This window comes from Pteropus medius, unplaced genomic scaffold (assembly GCF_902729225.1).
Source record: "Pteropus medius unplaced genomic scaffold, Ma_sr-lr_union100, whole genome shotgun sequence".
In the NCBI taxonomy this organism is placed as follows: Eukaryota; Metazoa; Chordata; class Mammalia; order Chiroptera; family Pteropodidae; genus Pteropus; species Pteropus medius.
In genome coordinates this window covers 5,083,987-5,102,351 of record NW_024350923.1, presented here as the reverse complement: position 1 = coordinate 5,102,351, position 18,365 = coordinate 5,083,987, and the positions used below count along the sequence as shown (strand labels likewise).

Below are 18,365 nucleotides of genomic sequence, written 5' to 3'. Positions count from 1 at the left end.
AAGAAATGTGACAGATCATGTTTGCTCCTTCCCTAACCCCACTAAAACGACAGTAAAGGAATTTTCTTTAAGGCATAAATCTATGAGGATGAAGAGGGAGGGAGAGAAGATGGCTGTGGGCCAGAATTTTACTCACAGGATTTTGAAAGATGCATATGTAACTTAGGTTTCAACTTTCCTTGATCTACTAAGTATTTGCAATGGAGGAAGCTAATGAGAAGCAAGCTGATTTTCAGCCACAAGCAGGTAGTCTTCCGGGGTAAGTTTTATCCCCCAAATGTGGGATATACAGAAGTATTAATTGAATGCCTGAAGTGTGGAAGAGTTAGCACCCAGATCCCTACCCCACTTTCTGGTGACTGCCTCTCCTCCATTCCTGACAACGGGGAAGTGAGGTGGGTTGAAGAAAGAAACTTTTGTTGATTAAGCTTTGTAGTACCATTTGGTCTTTAATACTGTACACCTATTATTTTGATACAAGTACAAATTAAATTTAATAAAAGAGACACCTACGAGAGTCCCTCTTTTCCGCCTCTGGATGTTGGTGTGTGATGGATGTTGAGGGTGTGGTGACAGGAGCTGCAGCACTCACTGTGTGACCTCGAGTAGAGTTAGCCACCATGCCATCAATGACAAAAGGCTTGACTCTTTCCCTTTATTTCCATTTTCAGAATGATGAGTTAGTTCCCTGGCTTCCTTCAGAGTATGTGCGCTCGCGCGTGTGTGTGTGTTGAACTCGTGGATTTTTTTATGTATTTGATGTTTTTTTTAATCTGTTGTTATCGTTATTCTTATGGATGTTCAAATCGTCACAACTTTGGCCATCGAGGTCTCTTTAAAGGTGACTTGTTTGTCATTTTGATATGTCAGTAGTCTGATATTTTCCCCGCTTTCTAGTATGACAAGGTTTCCTAGGCTCATCTTTTACATTTCCTGTCCCAAACCTAAAATCACTTTCCTTTTAATGAGAGATGGTATTTAGAGTACTAGGTACTAGGGGTGCTTATTGCCACCGTGATGATCATTGCTCCTAGGCCTTTTCAGAGGTCAGAACTAAGGAATGGTTTTTTTTTCTTTAAAAAAAAAGTATGATTTCATACTTACAATTTCAATTTCAGGGTTAACTTTTTTGGCTTTTATTTGCATTTCTTTTATGCTGAAAAATTAATATAATTACTTATTTTCTTCATCCTACACTATATAAAATAGTTTTTGAATAATGCCATGTTGTTTCTAGCAGTGATATAGGCTGAGATGCTTTTGTGGTTCTTTGGATTAATACTAACATCTTTGGCTTAAACCAACCAAGAATCACCCGTTGAGCTAGGGAGGGCTCCTCCCATGAAACAGGACTACGCATTTGTTTTTACCCCTTTTTGTTGAATTTTTAAAGATCTGTTAATTTTCTGATGTGAAAGGTAAGAATCTAAGACGCAGTCCTTTATTTTCTTCCTCCTCCCTTCTATATTTGGAAACTATATTTTCAATTTTTTATTCTTGCTAACTTTTGTAACTTTAAATGTTTTAATTATACTTCTATTTCTGATTCCACCTTTAGTTTTTCTCCTCCTGTCTAAAAGTTGAAAAATAATAACATTTATCATTGTATAAACATAATACAATGTTTATACAATCTAAGTATTTATAAATCTAAGTATTTTACAGTACTAAGACTATATTTTCTTTATTTAAAAGAGAGTGTTTCTAGGATAAAGATCACATGGCTTTTTTCATAAATTTTACCAGTTATTTAAAATTATATCATATTTTACCTTGCCTCATTTGTATCATTTATTTTATGGCTTTTTGGTTTTAACCTTAGGATTTCTCATTGTTTTTGGTTTTTCTTGGCAGAATAACATGCCTTTATGATATCCTCAAGTTTTTCTCACTTCTCATTTATATCATTTATTGCACAGAGTTCCCCTTTTTATCCAGAAATTTCATTCTTATAGTCCTCTTCCTCCTAATCCAGACCATTTGATATATGAGCCTGCTGTACAACTGTCATTATAAGATTTCTAAAATTTCCATCCTGTACATTTCCAGCTCACATCCCTAGCCCATTCTGGCAATCACTGTTAGTTTGTTAATCTTCCAGAGTTATTTTATGAATATATAAGCAAACATAAATGTGTATTTTAACTTTCCTTCTGCTGAACATAGATGCCAACATGCTATATACTGATCTGTACCCTTTTTCACTTAACAGTTTAATAACACCATGTTGTTAAATGAAAGATCTTTTCATATCAGTACAAAGAGAGCTGCTTCTTTTGTTTTTATTAATTTATTTTTATTAAAGTATAGTTGACATACCATTTTATTATGAGTTTCCGGTGTACAACATAGTTATTCAACGTTCACGTTCCTTACTAACTAATCATCACGATAAGTCTAGTAACATTGTCACTATACAGTTACTGTGATGCTATTGACTGTATTTCCTCAGCTTTTCATTATGTCTCCATGACTCACTCATTTTATAACTGGAAGTTTACACTTCTGATTCCCCTTTTCCTTTTTCACCCATATCTCCTCCCCCCTCCCCTCTGGCAACCATCAGTTTGTTCTCTAGATCTATGACTCTGTTTTGTTTTGTTTTGTATGTTCTTGCGTTTGTTTTTTTAGACTCCGCATGTAAGTAAAATACGTTATTCGTCCTTCTCTGATTGATTTCATTTAGCACACTGCCCTCTAGGTCCATCTATGTCACAAATGGCAAGATTTCGTTCTGTTTTATGGCTGAGTAATCTTCCATTGTAAAAATATGCCACATCTTCTTTATCTGTTCATCTGATGATGGACACTTGGGCTGTTTCCATATCTTGGTTATTGTGACTAATGCTGCAGTGAACATAGGGGTGCACGTATCTTTTCGAATTAGTATTTTCACTTTCTTCAGATGAATACCCAGAAGTGGAATTGCGATAGTCCTATTTGTATATTTTTGAGGAACCTCCATACTGTTTTCCATAGTGGCTGCACCAGTTTGCAATCCCACCAGCAGTACACAAGGGTTCATTTTTCTCCACATCCTTACCAACACTTATTTGTTGTCTTTTTGATAATAGCTAATCTCACAGGTTCGGGGTAAAATCTCATTGTTTTGATTTGCATTTCCCAGATGATTAATGATGTTGAGCATCTTTTCATGTGTCTGTTGGCCATGTGCATGTCTTCTTTGGAAAAATGTCTATTCAAGTTTTTTAAACATTTTTAAATTGGATTGTTTGTTTTGTTGGTGTTAAGTTGTATAAGTTCCTTATATATTTTAGATATTAAATGATACCCCTTATCAGATGTATCATTTGCGAATATCTGCTTCCATTCGGTGGGTTGCCTTTTGATTTTGTTGCTGGTTTTCTTCGCTGTGCAAAAGCTTTTTAATTTGATATAATTCCACTTATAATTTTTACTTTTGTTGTTCTTGCCTGGGAAGATATATCCAAAAAAATATTAACTGAGGCTAATGTCAGAAAGTTTACTGCCTATGTTTTCTTCTAGGAGTTTGATGGCTTCTGATCTTACATTTCAGTCTTTAATCTATTGAGTTTATTTTTGTGTATGGTATAAGAAACTGGTCTAATTTCATTTTTTTGCATATAGCTGCCCAGTTTTCCCAACATCATTTATTGAAGAGACTGTCTTTTCCCCATTGTATATTCTTGCCCCTTTTGTCATAGATTAATTGCCCATATAGGTGTGGATTTACTTCTTGGCTCTCTATTCTGTTCCATTGATCTATGTGTCTGTTTCTGTGGCAGTGCCATACTATTTTGATTACTGTAGCTTTGTAGTATAGTTTGAAATCAGGGAGCAACTTTTTTTTTCTTTTTCAAGATCACTTTGGTGTCAGTGCTGAGCTGATCGAGAAGGGAAGGTTTCAGTGGTGAGACGCCCAGTTGAAAGAACGCACGAGGGGCCGACATGAGAATGAAACGGCAGGCACCGACTTTATTGCGCTTCTGCGCTAGCGAACTGCATGGGCTCCACATGTGCCAGAGAGCGGTAGCGGCATTCTCCCACACGCGTGGTGCAATAAGCTGAATCATGCTTCCTGAGCTGGGCGCAGGCGCCCTACTATCCTAATGTAACATTCTAAATCCAGGGTCCTATTCCTAGCCACAAGCCTGGATCACAGCCAGACGTGGGACCTACACTTTGGCTATTCAGGGTCTTTTGTGGTTCCATGTAAATTTTAAGATTATTTGTTCTAGTTCTGTGAAAAACATCATTGGTATTTTGATAGGGACCTCTTTCGTTTTTACAACTACATCATTGTCCATCCTGTGGATGTACCATAATTTATTGAACTAGTCCCCCCGGTCGATGTATGTTTTAGAGTTTCTAAGCTACTGCTATTAGAAACAACGTATTTATTCTGTAGAATAAATTCCTAGAGTAAAAATGCTGAGTGAAAGACTATATACATTTGCAAGGTGGGTAGGAACTACCAATTGCCCTCTGTAGGAGTATACCAACTTAGGTTCCCATGGGCAGTATATGAGTGCGCATTTCCACACAGCCTTGCCCTCAGTGTTATAGGTTTTTCTTTCTTTTTATTTATTTATTTTTTAGGGGAGCGTAGGTAAAGGATAGCAGTTGTTTAACGACGAGTCTACCCTTATGAGGCTGACATAGAAATTACCCCTCCTTCACAAAAACAATGAAAAAAGTCCAATTCTCTTTACATTTTACAAGATGGAAAGAAATGCTAACAGATTAAGAAATTAACCACAGGACTTAATTAGAAAAAGATTTGGCAACAGGCCCAGCTCATCCAGTGGCTAAGGGAGAAAATATTCTGCATTTGTGACACTGTTTAGAAAGGGATAATTTAAATGCCCTCTAATCTGGGCTAGTAGTGTCCAATTAAGAAGTCTGTTAGAATGAAAACACTTGAGTTTTTTTATACTTAGTGTAGTGAAGCAGATTTTTTTTTCTTCCCTTAAAATTGTCCCTTCAAATATATTTACATTGAATGGTAAAGATTACAGTTTAATTAAACAATATTTCCTGTTTCTTTTCAAACCACTGTGCTAGGAGTTGGAGGGACTCAAGTGCTGAGAAGAAAGCGGCCCCTGTCCTTCAGACACATTTAGTTTGGGGCGACTGCAGTTGCGGGAAGAACAGGGTGAGCGCCTTGAGGGGCAGAAGCAGGTTGGGCCTCGGAGAAGGGAGAAGGCTCACCAGGGGCGGGGAAATCAGCAGAGGAGATGGTATTTAGGGTGACCTAAAATAGTGAGTAGCAGTAGACACAGCAGACACAGATTTAGAGGCAAAAGAGGTTTTTTAATTGTCTTTTTATCTGGTTTGGGTGACAGGATGTGAAACACGTGTTTTCTTGGCATTAGTACACCCTGGCAGAGAGTCAGATTGGAATTCAGCAGCGATGTTTTCTATCTAATTTGGGCAGAGTAACCTAGTTAGGAACACAGACTCAAGCCAGACAGCCCTGGCTGCCACCTGCTAGCTGGGTATGACCTGGGGCAGGCTACTTCTCTGGCCTGTGTTCTCATCTGTAAAATAATTATAATTGTATGTAGATTACATATTGTAGTGCCTGGCTGGTTGCGTTACATGCTTGCTATTATTATGTTGTACCTTCGCAAATTGATACTTTTTAAATTTTTCTTGTTACGGAATTAATATATGATCATTGTAAGAAATGTAGGATAGGTAGAAAAGCATTTTTAAGAACTCACCTGTAACCTCGCCACTATAGAGCGGTTTAGCGTTGTGGCATCTTTCTCAGAAGCCATCTCACATCGTGGTTAAGAACAGGGGCTCTGGGACCCACCCGCTGGGTTCATATTCTGGCCCACCATTTACTGATCTCTCTGAATCTCTCTCAGTTTGCTCATTTGTAAAATGTGGATGATAATACTGTTCCTAAAGTGAGGATTAAATAAGTTAATATATGTGAAGCATTTAGAATAGTGCAAGGCAGAGTAAGTGCTGTGTGAGCGTCTTTGCCGCTGTTATTCTTCTCTGTGTGTGTATGGCCAAGATTTAAAGAATCACATCAGCCTCTGAAATAGAGAATACAAATAAGTAGGATTAATGGTGGTGGAGCAGGTGATCAAGAAAGAGGTGCTACAGAGAGTAAATATACACGCGCACGCGCGCGCGCACGCACGCGCACACACACACACAATTACATGACAGAGTAAATGATGGCTTCAGGAAAGGCACTGCAGGGGAGGGAGGGAACTAACGTAGTCACGATTCGCCAAGAGGAGATCATAGCTTGATTACGGTGCTCCACCCACGTTTTCGCTTTCTGCGGTTTGGTTACCCACTGTCAGCTGTGGTCCGAAAATAATAAATGGAAAATTCAAGAAATAAACAATTCATAAGTGTTACATCTCGTGCCACCCTGCTCCATCCCGCCAGGGACATGAATCATCCCTTTGTCCAGTGTATCCACTCTATAGACACCGCCTGCCCATTAGCCACTTAGTGGCCGTCACACTTATCAGATCGGCTGTCACCATAAGGCAGTGCTTGTGTTCACGTCACCCTTATTTTACTTAATAATGATGATGCTGACAATTTGGATGTGCCAAAGAGAAGCCGTGTTTCCTTTAAGTGAAAAAGTGAAAGTTCTTTAAGGATTTTATCATCTCACATCATTGCAAGGAGGGGGTGAGTACAGTACAATAAGGTATTTTGAGAGCAAGAGAGAGACCACATTTTTATACTTTTATTGTAGTCTGTTGTTATAATTGCTTTATTATTAGTTATTGTTGTTAATCTCTTACTGTGCCTAATTTATAAATTAAACTATCACAGGTGTGTATGTATAGGGGCAAACATAGATGATCTAGATATTATCTGCAGTTTCAGGCATCCACTGGGGGTCTTGGAATGTTTGCCCTGCAGACGAGGGGGGCTACTGTAGATAGAATCTTAGTTCTTCCTATTGGAAAATAATTTCTTCCTGGGCAATTTGGGGCAGAGGGAAGTGAATAAATCCATGGTTTTAAACTAAGGTAGAAAATAGGAATGGTGTCTAGTGTGGGTTATAAAAAGATCCTTTAATTCTATTGGGACAATGAATAAATTCCCACTTGAAATCTCAGCCAGATAAGAAAGTAGAGATTGAACTGGCTGTGTTTTCTTCCCACAGAAAAACCCTTGTTTGCATTTAAAAATAAATTACTAAATGAGCATTCACAGCATCGGGGATTCACTATTGACTTCCTATAAATAATAGCTTTTTCTTAAGTCAAGTTGGGTTCTAGGAAGAATTTGATGAGTGTCATGGGAGGCAAGCACACTTTATTTTAGGAGCCCCCCAGATAGATGTCAGTCCATGTAGCGGGCTGAATAGCGGCCCCTGAAAAGACATGGCGAATCCTTAACCTCGTCTCTGTGACTGTGGCCTTATTTGGAAATACGGTCTCTGCATGATCAAGATGAGATAGTCCTAATTTTGGGGTAGACCCTAAATCCAATGACTGATGTCCTTATGAGAGAAAGGAAAGGGAGATTTGAGACACAGAAACAGAGGAGAGACACAAAGAGAAGGTCACGTAAAGATAGGGGCAGAGATTGGGATTACGAGTCTACAAGCCCAGGAATGCCAGCGGCGGCCAGCAGCCACCAGCAGTGTAAGAGGCAAGGAAGGATTCTCCCCTAGAGGCCTCAGGTGAAATGCAGCCCTGCTGACGTCTTGATTTTGGACTTCAAGTCAAAAGAATAGATTTCTGTTGTTTTATATCACCTAGTTTGTGGTAATTTGTATGTCAGCCTTTGGAAGTCGATACGATAGGAGATGAAAATAAGGCATATTTGAAGTTGTCAATGGGCAAGTTATGTTATACAGACTCATGAAAGTGTATTTTCTAAGACTTGTGCATTTATTATATAAAACCAAGTAAGGAATCTTAAAAACTCACAAATAAACGTCCCTATTTATTTAAAGCCCTGAGAAAAGTTGAAGAGACACAGAGATAGAGTGTGTGTCTGTATCAGTCAAATTTATAAAATTTAAATTTTCCTCTATGGCCATGCTACCCTGAACAAGCCCAATCCAGTCTGATCTCGGAAGCTAAGCAGAGTCGGGCCTGGATAGTACTTGGATGGGAGACCACCTAGGAAGACCAGGTGCTCTGGGCGTCAAAAAAATAAAAATAAAAAAAGTAAGGGATTGTAAACAGACAAGGTCTTTGCAATCTGTGAGGTCAACCAAGGGTTGCCTCACCTAAAAAAATAAAAATAAATTAAATTTTCCATAAGGTAATAACTTAAAAAATGATACAAGTTAGTTTTATTTAATATTAATACAAAAAAAAGATTGCAATTCTTTCTTTGAAAATAGTTATTGGTAGAGTCTGATGCTTTTCTTATCCCAGGACCTCAGTCTCATGCCACATTTATAATTACTTTGCGACCAGGCTGATTTTATTTTATTTTTTAGTTTATTGTCTCTGACATTTATGATCTAAAGCTAAATGATTTTTCAGATCTTAGATCTAAAATTGGTACTTCATGTATTACAACCCCAATAAATGGACTTTAAAGATGCTCATTCGTATCCCATCCTTTTCTTTTCAAGATAGGCTTTCTTTGAATAGATAGCTGTTATATGGAGCATATTCTTATTTGAAGCCCTAGAGTTTTAAACGGTAAGATAAACAGTAAGAAGACTCTGGAGTTCTTTATCAAGAATGCTTAAATTATCCCACCCCTGAGAGCAGCTGTTTGTTTCTGGAAATGAAATGTGGGTCCTGCCTTGAGGTGGGATGGGTAGCAGGATCAGAGAACGATGGAATTATCTCTGGGAAAAAAGCAGCCAGCTGGTTATACAATACCTAAAAATGTATCATTTAAAGGTAAAATGGCAAGCTGTCTCACCCCCAGAGTGACCTACTTTTAAAACATTTTTAATTGTCTTTGGGGAAAAGACATCTTGAATCCAAATTATGCAGTTACTTGTTTTGTTTGCTTAAACAATCTAAGAATCTGTCAGAGGCCGAATGTTGGGAGTGGGAAATAACAGGAAGAAAACACAAATGAGCCGACACTGAGGTTGGTGCTTCCTACAGGGCCTTCCGTTGGTGTGTGTGAGGCAGCGGCATCTGGACGCCTGTGACGCCTCCGTAATTGGAAATAAGAGCAAAGATCTTCGCTTTTAGCCTCTCGCTGTTACTGTGATTGTTTTGAACTTTACAGAGTAAAGATTTTTCCCTATGAGTTGCTCAGTTTGTCAGTCAAGTCTCGTTACAGAGGAGATATGGATCAACTCCTCACCTATGTGATCTCAAAAGTAGTACAGCGACCCCGGGATAATGATACAGTAGGATGTAATTGAAACACTCTGGGGACTAGTATGTTATATCGTTTTTCTTGTATATAATTCTGGAGTGACACTAGAGCTACTTTTTAAAAATCTTTTATATTTTGATGATTTATTCCATTCAGGTCCCCGATCACCTCTTCCTACATTCCCAGATAAAATTTAATTTCTCTCTTCCCCAGAGAATGCTGAGAACCACAAGGGACCTTAGATAAGACCATTCGGTCCCAACATCTTAACAAGCAGCCGATGCTACAAAATGCGAGTTGTTAGACCCACACCAGGCGGCGTCGAGACCAGGTTTCTCTGTGCCACGCTGCCCTTTTCTCCAGCTCGACTTCTTGTTCTCCAGCCTCAGCTTCATCCGCAACTGCTGACATTTCTAAGGGAAACGCTACTTCGCTCAGGGCTTTTGTTCCTACTGCTCCACTGAAATGCCTGGCAATTGTGGTCACCAGTGTTCTACATTTTGCCAAGTCTAATGGTCGGTTTTCTGACCTTGGTTTGTTCTCCTTCTCGGCAGCGTTTGACACGTCTTCCTAAGCACTTTCTTCTCTAGGTTCGTGGGCGCACGTCTCTCCCTATTTCGCTGACAGCTTCTCCTCTGCTAGACTTCTGAGCATGGGAACACCCGGGGCTCCATCCTTGGCCTTTTGTCTTTTTTGTTTGAAAAATCTCTCAACCATTCTCATTGCTGTCAATATCATCTTTATGCCATGATGCCTAAATCTGTATCTCTAACCTCGTCTTTCCCTGGAGCTCAAGACTCATAGCCAGCTGCCGGCTTTCATTTTTTCATTCGGCCGTTTAAGCTGTCTCAGACTTAACGATGAGCTGACTTTTCTGTCCTGTTCACCCCACAACGTCCTTATTTCAGTAAACACTACCACCATCTACCCCCTCAGTTGCTCAAGCCAAAAATCCAGAAACGCCTTTGAGCTTTCTTTTTCCCTACACCCTGCATTCAATTTATCAGCGAGTTCTGTCAGGTCCACCAGAATGTTCTGAGATTCTACCCTTCTGCCCATCTCCACTGTTACTGCTCGAGATCAGACCTTCTTCCTGTCTTACCTGGGCCCTGCAACAGCCCCCGAACCTGTCTTCCTGTTTCCACCCTCTCCTTTCGTGGTCCATTATGCACATAGCAGTCGCATGGTCTTGCACAAATCATTTTATATCATCCACTTGTTTATAATTCTTCATTGTCTTCCCGTCATAATATGAAGATCTCTTCTGCAAGTCCCGCCTCCGTCGGCCTTTCTAACTTCACATCTTGCTGCTCCCCGCATCCCTGTGCGCAGACACACTTGCTTCTTTGTTTCCTTCACACATCCCAGACCCATGTGACGTCTCATCCTCATGCTCTTTCCAGATTTCCCTATATGTCTGTCCCCAAAACAGTTTGTAGCTTATTTTCGCTTGGTTTTGAGTTTGATACAGTATCGTACTGTGCATAGTCTACTATGGCTTGTTTTTTCACTCGTTATGTTTTGAGATTAATGCATGTTGATGTGTAAGCTTAGGTCATTCAATTTTACTTCTGCATAGCACTTAATTGTATGAATATACCGCAGTTCATTTGTCTACCCTTCTGACAGGGTCCATTTGGGTTCTGACGAGCATAACACAAGAGTCTAGTTTATAGAGATCTTACTATGGGGCTTTTATATTTATGAATCCTCACAACAACCCTCTGAGTTAGTATTAGAATCCTCATTACAGACAAAGAAACAGAGGCATGGGAAGATGAAGTAGCTTATCCCCAGTCACACAGCTGTTGAAGGCTGTGGACACTTTGTATGTGTCTCCTGGTACACAGGGCAGGGGTTTCTCCAGAAGTGAAGTTGCTGACTCCTGGGTTTCACATGTGCTCAGCCTCATAGGGTGATGCCTGACAGTTTTCTGAGTGATCGAGTTCCAGTCGATACTCCCACCAGCAACATATGAGTTCCCATTGCGCCACATCTTCACCCACACTTCGTTTTGCCAATTTTGTGGGTGTAAAATGATATTTTGATTTCAATTTGCATTTCCCTGATTCCTAATGAGGTTGAGCATATTTTTGTATATTTATTAGCAATTAGTGTTTCCTCTTCTGGAAACGTGAAACGTCTGTTCATGTCGTTTGCCTACTTTCCTATTGATTTGTCAGTCTTTTTCTTATTGAATTATAGTTCTTTATATTCAGACCCTTTGTCAGTATTATGAGTTTCAGATATCTTTTCCAAGTTCATGATTTGTGTTTTAACTCTTCTTATAGTTTCTCTTGTAGAACTGAAATTCGTAATTTTAATATAATTAAAATTTTCAGTGTCTTCAGTCTTATTTAAGATATCTGTTCTTACCTCAGAGAAAGATATTTCCCATATTTCTCCTAAAATGTTGTCTTTCACAATTATTTATTCCACCTAGAGATTATTTTTATATATAGTGTGAGGTATGAATCCAATTTTTTTCCCCATTTCATCATTAATTCTTTATCCAGTTATTGAAATACTGCCATTACGTCACCTTCCTGTATAATTGTAAGATTGTTTCTGGGTGTTCTGGTCTGTTCCATTGATCTTTTTTTCTGTTTCTTTACTCATACCATCCGTGTTGGTTTTGGCTTGAGGTAAATGGGCATCCACAGAGGTTCATGGAATAAGGAACCTTTTTGACATTTTTCAAGTATAAAAGTTAAATAAGAGGGATGCTTTTTTACTGAAGGAAGACACAGTTCGGACTGAGAATGGCATTCTGACATTCTTACTTGAGATAAAGCAGTGTTTCCCCAACAGATTGTCAGTCTCTTTTCTCATAAGTTCCTTACATTTGACTGGATATTCTTGCTCTAAATTTTTCTAGGCTGTTCAGCCTGACCCTGAAGAAACTCGTCATGCTGAAAGAAATGGATAAAGATCTTAACTCAGTGGTCATTGCTGTGAAGCTACAGGTGAGTTGATCGTTTGTTCGGTGTTCAAGGAAGCTGGATAACTTTGACTCAGTGTTGGGGCTTCAGAAATACTGATGGGGACCCCTGTGTTCCTTCACTCAGCCAGAGCAAGTGCAGTAGGGGAAAGCTGGTTGAGCTCATGAGAGCTACCGAATCCCAGTACTTAAAGCACTCAATTTGTTTAAACCTGTTTCTTTATCTGAAGAATGAAAATGTTTTTTTTCTGCCCTGTCTATCTAACAGGACTAGTATGAAGATCAAGCGATATAGATGTTAAAGTGTTTGGTAAGCTATTCAGAAATTACTAGGGTGGCTCATGTCAGTTTCAGCCTTATTCCCAGGATTTCTAGAGCCAAGCTGACGCATGGGTTCGGGAAGCACTTTAGAGGCTTTCTATAGGGTAGAAGAAGTTTATACATTATTATTTCAGAGTTGGAAATTAAAATTTTACTGGGATACTTTATCTTCTCGGTAATCCTCACATTTAACTCCTAATACTTGTCTCAGTATCCTTAAGGAACCCAAAATATTTTTCACAGTCGTATTCTTAAGCATTCCTGAATTTCCGCAAGGAAGGGAGAAACTGAACTACAGAAAACTTAAAGAATTTATCTGTTGCCAGCTAATTCCCAGGTGGCCGAGGTGGGATCAGAAACTAAAGAGCTGGTCATTGATGTCATCATTAAACTCCATTGTCAGACATTCCTTTCCTGATAAGTCCTTTCTGATGACGGAGTCACTAAATAATTAATGAATTCTTCAGCTTAAGAATGATGTATTTATTGAAATTTTATTCACTGAAAAGTAGTGAACTCTAATAGTAACTCCCTACTCACCAGAATGTCTTAGTATCCAGATCAGCCATTATGCAGCAGTTGGTCGTACTAATACTGGCTTCATTTTAATCCGCATCTTTGGCACTCACAGGATGTGAGCCATACATTGAGACCCTCAGCCCCGTTTCTGCGATACATACATTATCTTAATTTAGTCCTCAAAATTTAAAACATTTGGATTAGTCCTTATGACCCTCTGTGTGCCCCACTGTACAAACTCCCTGTTCGTTTTGTGCGAGTTCTTCCCACTTCTGTGAAACCTTCTCAGACACTACCAGTTAAAACAAGCGCGGACCAACTCCATGCAAATGGGAGCTTTCAGTGTCTTTCCCTCCTCTCCCGATTTCGCACCCTGTTTCTAGGTCACAGGCAATGTTCCAGTTTGGGGGACTTGTTTCCTTTGCTGAAAGCTGTTGCTTTCCAGTGCAGACGCTGTTAGTACGGTTTTGAAAGTTCCCCGCTGCTCTCGCCATCCCCACAGTCAAATGCCTTTGCCAAAAGAAAGAATTTCTTTTATTTCCTGATTAAATATTTAACATTCTATGAAATTTAAAATTATACCCAAACTGCAAATATCCTGAATTTTTTATTGCTTCACTTCCAAGCAGCTGAAAGTAATTATAGATGTTATCACATTCATTTATCCAGTCACTTATTTATTCATTCATTTAATAAATATTGAGCATTTATTATATGCCAAGCATTGTTCTAGGCACAGGGGATATGGCGGTGGACGAAACAGACCAAGATCGCTGCCTTTAAGAACCTTCGCATGCCAGGAGAGCCGCAGCTCGCAGAATGAGCTCTGCAGACCCTGCGTCCCCTAAATCCCTTTCAGGAGACACACGAGGTCAACAACGATTTGCATGATAATACTGTGGCGATATTTGCCTTTTCCTCTGTGGTGACACTTGCACTGAAGGCACAGGACGTGGTGGATGGAGCAGCAGGTCCTTACTGGACACGGAGGCCGTTGCCCCGGGCGGTACCCGGGTCATAGTGTTGTTTACCATCACACTTGAAGGAAGAGGAAAAAGGCCAGTTTTGCTTAAGAATGTCCTTGAAGAAGCAGTAAAAATGGTTAATTTATTATAGCCCAACCCTGCAGTCTACGCCTTTTTAATATTCTGTGTGATGAAGTGGGAAATATGCACGAAGCCCCTGTGTTTCCTCTCGAAGAATCCTGTGTCTCAAAGACAAGTATTCGTGCGGTGGAGTTATGAATTGAAGTAGCTGCTTTTTTCAGGGAACACCATTTTTACTAGAAAGAAGGGCTTACAGGCAAACTGGTTATGCAGACTTGGGCGTTGTCTTGAAAATAAACAGAGAGAACCTGTCACTTCAAGGGAAACAACTGAGAATATTTTTGGCCAGTGGTAAATAAAATTTGAGCTTTCAAGTGAAAATCGGAATTTTGGAAAACTTGTCTTTGACACTGTAAGCTTAACGGCTTCCCAATTCTCAAAGTCTTTTCTGAAGACCTCAGTGGCGACAGTAATGATCATGATTTTTTAAAAAATATTTTATAATGAAATGTGTAACATTTGAAAGATCTGCATATCAGTGAACCAGTATTTTTCAAATGACCAGTGCATGAGGTTACAAAATTATTCTAGATAAAAGATCCATTCAAAGAACAAAACAGGCCAATAGATTGAGTTTTATTTTTAACTTTTTATTTGGAATAATTTTAAGTTTACGGGAGAGATGCAGGAGTAGTTGATGGAGCTCCCACACCCCCCTCGCCCAGCTTCTGCCAGGGTCAGCATCTTTCTTGGCCATGGCGCATTGATCAAAACTAAGAAATTGTCACTGATACAACCCTATTAACAAATTACAAACTTTATTCAGATGTCTCATTTTTCCCACTTATGTTCTTTTTCTGTTAATTTATTGGATTTTAATATATATCAGCGTATAAAAAGCCTTATTGATATTCTACTTGGCAGCTAACCTTTAAAACACTACCACCTGTGGAGTTGTGGTTTAGTATCAAAGAAGAATATTCCGCAAGGCTGCTAAATGCTCCTTTTTTTTTTAACTCCATATCTCTTTGAGTCTAGATTTTTTTCATATATTCAAACAAAACAATATTTTGCAACAGATTGAATACAGAAGCAGGTGTGAGAATCCGGTTGTCTTCTACTAAATCAGAAATTAAAGAGATTTGCAGAAATGTAAAAGCATGCCATCTCCCTCATACATTACTATTGGGAATGTAAAATGGTGCAGAGTTTCCAGACTTTGCAAAACAGCCTGCTAGTTCCTCAAAAGGTTGAACATAGAGTTACCATATTACCTAGCAATTCCACTCCTGAATATTACCCAAGAAAAATGAGAACATGTCCACACAAAACTGCATACAAATGTTCATGGTAGCATAAAAGCTAAAAAGCGGAAACAACCCAAGCCCATTAACTGATGACTGAATCAATAATTGTGGTCTAGCCATACAATGCAATATTATTTGGCAATAAAAAAGAATGAAGTATATCCACGCTACACCATTGGTGAACCTTGAACACATTACACTAAGGAGAGAAGCCAGTCACAAAGGACCACATATTGTATGATTCTATTTATATGAAATGTCCAGAATAGGCAAATCCATAGAGTAAGAAAGTAAATTAGTGGTTGCATAGGGCTAGGGGTAGGGGGACGAGAAAATCGGCAGGGTGACAGCTAATAGGTATGTGTGCTTTGGGGGTGGTGAAAATGTTCTAAAATTGATTGCATTGATGGTTGAACAACTCTGATATATTAAAAGCCATTGAATTGTATACTGTAAATGAGTGAATTGTGTATTTGAATTCATTCTTGAAAACATTTTGAATGGCAGAAGTCTATCTTCCATTACCTAAATGAGAAAAACAACAGTGCAATCTCAGACATCCCAAACCTCAACCTGGTTTCTCAAATATCACTACAGCACTCTTAAATATCTATATGACCATCCACCGAGAATTTTTTTATTTAATAAAGAAGCATTTAAAACACGAATGACCTAATTTTGAATATATTAATAATCATTAAGGAGTATTTTTTTGTGCTGTTAGTAATGATACTGTAGTATTAGATATAAATTAGTTTGCTTCTATACTTCAGATGAAGATACACTGTTATATAGGTATTAAATGGTATGTTAAATACTAAAGATAATTTCGAAATTGGACCCAAGTTGGTAGTGCCCCAGGCCCCTGGAAGAAGCAAATACTGGGGCCCGTGAAGGCGTAATCTTTGCAGAAGGGTGGGAAAGTCGAGAACAGCAACGCACCGTGCTTTCGAAGGGCCCGAACTAGCTATGGTCCTCTAACTGCACTCACTCCTGTTACTACACTTGCAGATCCATTTTAACAAGTTTATTGTTCAGATAATGCATTTGGGATAGAAACGTTCACAAGTATTGATAGCACATATTTGGATAATGACAGTTCAAAGAATGAGGGTCGCTGCTTTTGGACAATGATGTGTCCTGTGGGGAAACAAATAAATAAGAGAAAGAGGGTGGAGCATGCCAGAGGTGAGGAAGTCACACATTATACATGGCGGCAGTCAGGCCTCATGGAGAAGGTGACATTTATGCAAAGACTGAAGAAGGCGAGGGAGGAACCCATGCAGATACCTGGAGGGAGAGCATTCCAGGTGGAGAGACTAGCCAAGGAATATGTCCGGGATGTTTGTGTCTGGCCTGTCTGGCAGAACGAGAGGCAGGAGGAGGAGGCGAGAGGGGCTGGAGAGGAGTGAGAGGTTGGGAGGCGAGGCTAAAGACGGGATGTGTGCGGATCATTGCGAGGCCTCTGGCTTTCGTTCTGTGTGAGTCGGAGAGTTTTGACAGAAGTGAGAGGACCATACTGGCTGTCATGTGGAGAACAGACTGTAGATAGGAAAGAGGAATCAGGAAGACCGGTTAATAGGCAACGACAGCGATTCTGGTCGAGAGATGAGGGCAGCGCCAGAGTTTTGGCTTAAGCAACTGGTAAGGTGAAAATGCCGCTAAGTGAGATGGGGAAGACTGTGGGCGAAGCAGGTTCAGAGGGAAGGATCCAGAATTTAGCTTATCATATTATGTTCGAGATGCCTATTAGACATCCAGGCAGGGATGTTGAATAGAGAGTTGAATATAGGAGTCTGGAGTTCAGGAGAGAGGTCTGGGGGAGAGAAATTATTTGGAGAGTCATCAGTGTATTTGAGACCAGAAGATTGGGTGAGGTCACCAGGAGTGGAGGAGTGGATACAGAGAAGAGAACAGGCCCGAGGATCGAGGATCGAGGATCGAGGATCGAGGATCGAGGCCCAGGCCCTGCAGCGTTTGGGAGTGAGGGAGGAGGGGAGGGGCCTGGGCAGATGGCGGGGCGGGGCAGAGGCTGTGCCGTTCTGGAAGCCAAGTGAAGGGAGTGTTGTTGGAAGGAGAGTGGTCGGCCCCGTCAGAGCTGCAGGTGAGTCGAGGAACATGAGAACGACCATCAGATCCCTCCAAGTGGAGGTTAGTTGAGACCTTGTCAGTAGCTGTTCGGGTGGAACGGTAGCATAGGAAGGCTGACTCAGGTGCTTTTAAGAGGAAATGAGAGAAGACTTCAAGTGAGTGAAGACAGACGACTCTTGAGGAGTCGGGAATGGTAGCCAGCAGGGCATATGGGGACAAGAGAGGATTTTTTTTTTTAATGAGATAAGTAACAGCGTGTTTGCTAATGGAAATGATCCAAGACAGAGAAGAAAGTTGGTGATGTGGGAGAGAAAAGATTGCCTAGAACAGTCTCTGAGTCGGTGAGAAGGGGTGAGATCTAGTGCGCAGGTGGAGCCGTCGACAGGCCAGGAGCAGGGGTTCGTCGGTGTCCCAGGCGGCAGGAGGGGATGAGTACAAACGTGGTAAGTAGGTAAGTGTGGTGGGAGTTGTGGGAGCTCTTTACCTATTGCTTCAGTTTTCTCAGCAAAGTCGGAATCAAGGTTATTCGCTGAGAGCGAGGGGAGGGTTAAGGAGGTATTGGAGGTTTGAGGAACAACGAGAAGTTGTGAAATCATCATCTAATAGTGGGAAAGCGAAAGGTCCTGGAGAATGCAGGATGACTGCCAGGCAGCACTGAAGGCCCACATCAGATCTGCGGTCATAAATTTAAAGTCGCAACAGGCAGACTGGTTATATGACTCTCCGGGCAAGCGCGGCTGGCGCAGTTGGATTTAGACAGGGTTGTAACTTACCAGATGAGTGTATCAGAACAATAGTGGGCAAAGGCGTTAAGGGCATGTGCAAGGACATGTTTACAAAGACGGACAATGGCGTTTAAGCTGG

At 40.2% G+C, this 18,365-nt stretch overlaps 1 protein-coding gene and 1 pseudogene across 1 annotated transcript in view; both read left to right on the top strand.

Annotated features, from left to right (window-relative positions):
* PACS1 (phosphofurin acidic cluster sorting protein 1) overlaps window positions 1-18,365 on the top strand; it is a 102,887-nt gene that overhangs the window by 54,866 nt on the left and 29,656 nt on the right. Inside the window, exons 2-3 of the mRNA XM_039840841.1 lie at window positions 12,155-12,242; window positions 17,024-17,035. Of these exons, the coding sequence (XP_039696775.1) occupies window positions 12,155-12,242; window positions 17,024-17,035 (100 nt within the window). The remainder of the gene's footprint in view (window positions 1-12,154; window positions 12,243-17,023; window positions 17,036-18,365) is intronic.
* Window positions 8,009-8,127, top strand: LOC120584925 (uncharacterized; annotated as a pseudogene).